The following is a 6,053-nucleotide window of genomic DNA, read 5'->3' as shown; positions in this document are numbered from 1 at the left end:
TCTCTGAGTTCTCAATTCTATTCCATTGGTCTATGTATCTGTCATTAAACCAATACCAGGCAGTTTTGACTACTGTGGCTGAATAGTAGGTTTTGAGATCCGGAAGTGTGAGACCTCCTACTTTGTTCTTCTCCTTCAATAGGGCTTTGCTTATCCAAGGTCTCAGAAACTAAAAGATTTTTAACAGCTTTTGCAGTCTGAAATTGATCAAGCATGCAATCAAAATGCTTGATAATTACAAGTGATTGCAATGCAAAAGCTAGAAATAAAGAAGCACTGATAGTTGGAAAATATAGCCTCAGTGATAGAAAAGACATTTGAGATCACATAATTGAATTCTGCAAGACCACCAGCTTATTCACTCCAAACACTTTTCCTCAACAGCATAGATGATGACTATATATGTAGACCTTGCCAGATGGAATACACAGGAATCAAATCAACTACATCTGTGGAAACAGACAATGGAGAAGCCCAATATCATCAGTCACACAAGGCCAGAGGCCAACTGTGAAATAGACCATCAATTGCTCATATACAAGTTTAAGTTAAAGCTGAAGATAATTGAAAGTCCACAAGAGCCAAAATATGACCTTGAGTATATATAACCTGAATTTAGAGAACATCTGAAGGATAGATTTGACACATTAAACACCCATCAATGTCCAAGGACCACATGAGTTGTGGGATGTCATCAAAGACATTATACATGAAAAAAACAAAAGGTCATTAAAAGGACAGGAAAGAAAGAAAAGACCAAAACGGGTGTCAGAAGAAATTCTGAAACTTGCTCTTGAATGGAGAGCAGCTAAAGCTAATAGAAGAAATGATGACGTACAAGAGCTGAGCAGAAGATTTTCAAGGGTGGCTTGAGAAGACAAAGGATTATGATGAAATGTGCAAAGACTTGGAGTTAGAAAATCAAAAGGGAAGAACAGGCTTGGACTTTCTCAAGCTGAAAGAACTGAAGAAAAAATTCAAGCCTCGAATCGCAATACTAAAGGGTTCTAGGGCAAAATATGGAATGATTCAGGAAGCATCAAAAAAAGATGGAAGGAATACACAGAGTCACCATATCAAAAAGAACGGGTCGACGTTCAAGCAGTTCAGGAGGCAGCATACAATCAAGAACCAATGGTACTTAAGGAAGAAGTCCAAGCTGCACTGAAGCAACTGGCAAAAAACAAAGCTCTAGAAATTGACGGAACACTCGCTGAGATGTTTAACAAAGAGATGTAACACTGGAAGTGCTCACTCACATCAAGAAATTTGGAAAAAAGCTACCTGGCCAAATGACTGGAAAAGATTCCTATGTGTGCCCATTCCAAAGAAAGGTGATCCAATAGAATGTAGAAATTATAGAACATCATTAACATCATATACAATAAAACTTTGCTGAAAATAATTCAAAAGCAGTTGCAGCAGTACACAAGGAGGGAACTGCCAGAAATTCAAGTTGGATCTAGAAGAGGAAGTAGAACAAGGGATACATTGCTAATGTCAGATGGATCTTGACTGAAAGCATAGAATACCAGTGCTTTCAGTTTAGTTTACCTGTGCTTTACTGACTATACAGAGGCATTCGATTGTGTGGATCATAACAAATTATGGACAACACTGTGAAGAATGGGAATTCCAGAACATTTAATTGTGCTCATGAGGAACCCATACACAGACCAAGAAGCTGTCGTTCGAACAGAAAAAGGGGACACTGCATGGTTTAAAATCAAGAAAGGTGTGTGTCGGTGTTGTATCCTTTCTATCACACTTATTCAGTCTGTGTGCTGAACAAATAATCTGAAAAACTGGACCACATGAAGAAGAACATGGCATTAGGTGCAGCATCAGAATTAGAGGAAGACAACCTTCAATGTGGAGATGACAACCTTGGCTGCTGAAAGTGAAAAAGACTTAGATTAAGGTATGCCTGACCCAAGCCATGGTATTTTCAACTGTTTCATATGTATGTTTGAGCTGGACAATGAATAAGGAAGACTGAAGAAGAGCTAATGCCTTTGAATTATGTTCTCAAAGAATATCAAACATACCATGGACTGCCAGAAAAATGAACTGTTTTGGAAGAAGTATAGCTGAAATGTTCTTTAGAAGTGAGAATAGCCAGAGTTCATCTCTTGTACTTTGGTCATGTTCCCATGAGGGACCAGTTCCTACAGAAGGTTATCATGCTTGGTAAAGTAGAGGGTCAGTGAAAAAGAGGAAGACCCTCAATGAGACAGACTGACACAGTGGCTGCAACAATGGGCTCAAGCCTAGCAATGATTGTGAGGATGATGCAAGACTGGGTGTTGTTTCATTCTATCGTACATAGATGCTATGTGTGAGTCAAAACCAACTCGGGAACACCTAACAACAACCACCCCCTGGCTGCACACACGCACAGGTGGCCACACAGGCCCCATACTGCTTGTAGCCAAGGGTGAAGGTGGGTGCATCACACCTGAGTTCTTTCCCAGGCACAAGAGGCTGTCAGGACCAGTTCATCATGTTTCCAGTTACCAAAGGGTCGACACTCCATGGCAGAGAGATAGTATAGGATGGCGGAGTGGTTGGAGCACAGCCCTAGGCATCAGAATGTTGCATTCCAATTCTAGTCCCACCACTCATTAGCTGCACTGTTTGAGCAAATTATGTAACAACTTGTAAACTCTGTTTCTCAGTTTTAAGTGAAGCTAATAGCTAATAGTTCCACTTAACATAAAGATGCGGCAATTTTATGAGACAGACCTTATAAAATGCTAAGCAAAGTAAGTGCCTAGCATGGAAGCGTTTACTAAGTGACAGCTATTGTTATAAATCTTTGTAAAAATCATAGTTGTAGGTCTCAGACTGCAAGTTAAGGTGCAAAGATTACAGTCTAACTTGCTATGCATATAATGAGCAGGGCCCCACACACAGGGATATTCATTATCTATGCCATATGCAGGAGCCAAAGCAATCTTTTAAATATTCATTACACCACCCTGCCCGCGTTTAAATTCTTCAATGGCTTCCCGCTGTTCTCAGAGTAAAATCCAAACTCCTTACCCCGCGTGGAACCTGGCTGCGGCCCACCTCCCCATCCTCTCCCACCACCCCCATAATCACTGTGCAACCTCTCCCACCATCACCCATAATCATTGTGCCTCACCTATATCACCCCCCCCATTCCTTTCTTGGACAACCTAGCCCTTTCCTTGGGCCTCTGTACTTGCCGAGGCTGCCTGCTTCTGCTCTTCCTATGGCAGCCTCTCAACTCAAATGACTCTCCTTGGAGGCTTCCCCTGACCTGTCTAAAGTGGCTCTCCCCAGTCACTCTCTCTCCTCACCCTATTTATTTTCTTTACAGCTCCTATGAGACACCATGTTATTTGTGTGTTTGCTGTCCTTCCCATAAGGTAACTTCTATAGGGGGAAAGAGTGCATTGGTCTTGTTCATCACATACCCCCAGCACTAATGAGGATTTGACCACAGTGTGTGTGTGTGTGTGTTGCTGTGTTGGGTGTCACTGAGTTGGTTCCAACTTAACAGGGACCTTACATACAACAGAACAAAACACTGCCCAGTCGTGCACCATCCTCGAAATCCTTGCTATGCCCATCATTGCAGCCACTGTGTTAATCCATCTCGTTGAGGGTCTTCCCCTTTCTCACTAGCCCTCCACTTTACCAAGCATATCCTTCTACAGAGACTGGTCCCTTCTGACACCACAACCAAAGTAGGTGAGATGAAGTCTGGCCATTCTCGCTTCCAAGGACCATTCTACCTGCACTTCACCCAGGACAGATTTGTTCGTTCTTCTGGCAGTCCATGGTACTTTCAGTATTCTTCTCCAACACCACAACTCAAAAGCATCAACTCTTTGGTCTACAGTGAGCTCTCGATAAATATTTAATGAATGAATGAATAAAGGAATGAATACACTGAAGACTGAGAACAACAAACTGTATGAGCATCATCATCATAACTTCTAGTGTGTTTCTGTGTGCCAGGAACTCAGGAACCACTTTACTGACTTAGCCCTGACAGCCCAGGGAGGTCGATACTGCTTTGGTCTCACTTCATAGATAATGGAAACCAAGTTTCAAAGACAGTAATCTGCCCCATGTTCCTAAACCTGGTAAGTAGCAGAGCTATAAGATCTGAATGTGACCCAATTAGCCAAAATCTGGCCAGGGCAGCCCCGGGCCAGAGCTGCTGTCTGTGACACTCAGCTTTTGCCCAGTAAAATCTAAGCCAAGAGCAGACTGATTCCCCTAACTCAGTCACTTTCAACAGCTCCCAACATTTTGGGCTTATGCCACAATACTAGACCAGTAGTTTTCCAGCTCCACCTTTTGAAAGGCCGAACACTTTACTCAAATGAATGCTTCTGCAAAACCCCAATACATCAAACAGGTGCAAGTGGAGCTATGGAGAAAATTTAGAAGGGCCCACAGATCACCTTCTCAGACTACCCACCCCAGCCTATGTGGCACTGATGAACAGCCTGAAAACCACAGCACACAATGGCTGTTCATTTCTTTATCCCCGTCTATACACAGGAAGTCTTGGATGCACAGCATAAACACCACCTGGGTTAATCTAGTTGTCTGCATCATTTCACATACATCACTGTGTGAAAACAACAGCTCTCAGGGCTCATATCATGCCCTCAGAACAAGGATGACAGCTTTGAAGCTATTCATAAGAGCAGCAGTGGCCAGATTTTTTTTTTTTTAATTAAATTGCACACAACTCTAAATTATCAACTAAAGGCTTATTTCAGTAATAATACCTTCACACTTGCATACTGAAATGACATGAAAAGTAAAGGTTTGTACTTAGAAGAAACTAAGCATCCTAAAGGTAAATCCAACATTACCTTGCACAGTTTTCCCCAGGTAATCCCCTTTGCGTTCCTTGTTAATGACATGCTGGTATATCTTTCCAGTGGTCAGGTTATTGTCCTTAGTGAGGCGGATGTCAAGGAACCGCTCGTAGTTACCCAGGTCAAGGTCTACTTCTCCACCATCGTCCAGCACAAAAACTTCCCCTGCAGTGAACAGGGAAATGTTTAGGTAAATGAAAACTACACAGACCAGGACACAACTGGAGTCGCAATGTGTAAACATCTGAATAAAACAAAGTCTGCATTGATTGGATACGAGGCAAAGAAATTTATTTCTAGAAAACTAAATATGCAAAAATGAAAGAAAAATTGCCAATCATTCCCCATATGGTCCATATGCCCAGCCTGTCAATAAACTCATACTCTTAATCATAAAGAGTTATGAAATAGTATGGAATGAAGGAAATCACCACCTAGAAGGCTGTGGGTATATGGACTTTACAGTGGGAAGCTAGTGTGGTATGGTATCTGATGCTTATAGGAAAAGAATTTGCAAAATACTCTCCTAATTGAGCAAAATAAGGTTCGAAACATGAGAAAAATATGATTTGATTCCAAATTTATACATTGTTGTTGTTGTTGTTGTTGTTGTTGGGCACCGTCAAGTCAACTATGACTCATAGTGACCGTATGCACAACAGAACAAAACACTGTCTGGCAGTGTGCCATCCTCACAATCCTTGCTATACCTGAGCCCACTGTTGCAGCCACTGTGTCAGGCCATCTTGTTGAGGGCATTCCCCTTTTTCACTGATGCTCCACTTTACAAAACATGGTATCATTCCCCAGGGAATGGTCCCTTCTGACAACATGACCAAAGTATGTGAGGCTAAGTGTGGCCATTCTTACGTCTAAGGAGCATTCCTGCCATACTTCCTCTAGGACAGATTTGTTCGTTCTTTGGGGAGTCTGTGGTATTTTCAGTATTCTTCACCAACACCACAATTTAAACGTATCAACTCTTCTTCTGTCTTCCTTATTCACTGTTCAGCTTTCACATGAATAGAGGCTACTGAAAAGACCATGGCTTGGGTCAGGCACACCTCAGTCGTCAAAGTGACATCTTCACTCTTTAACGCTTTAAAGAGGTCGTTTGCAGCATATCTGCCCAGTGCGATACCATGTCTGATTTCTTGACTGGTGTTGATTGTGGATCCAAATAAA

General features: G+C 42.0%; 1 protein-coding gene across 1 annotated transcript in view; it reads right to left on the bottom strand.

The window, feature by feature from the left end:
* CTPS1 (CTP synthase 1) overlaps nt 1-6,053 on the bottom strand; it is a 38,788-nt gene that overhangs the window by 29,906 nt on the left and 2,829 nt on the right. Inside the window, exon 2 of the mRNA XM_007952711.2 lies at nt 4,863-5,033. Coding sequence (XP_007950902.1) covers nt 4,863-5,033 — 171 coding nt within the window. The remainder of the gene's footprint in view (nt 1-4,862; nt 5,034-6,053) is intronic.

Source organism: Orycteropus afer, unplaced genomic scaffold (assembly GCF_000298275.1).
Source record: "Orycteropus afer afer isolate SDZICR_OR568_19922 unplaced genomic scaffold, OryAfe1.0 scaffold00355, whole genome shotgun sequence".
Taxonomy (NCBI): domain Eukaryota; kingdom Metazoa; phylum Chordata; class Mammalia; order Tubulidentata; family Orycteropodidae; genus Orycteropus; species Orycteropus afer.
Note: the sequence above shows the minus strand (reverse complement) of the source record. Positions and strands in the feature narration are given on the sequence as shown.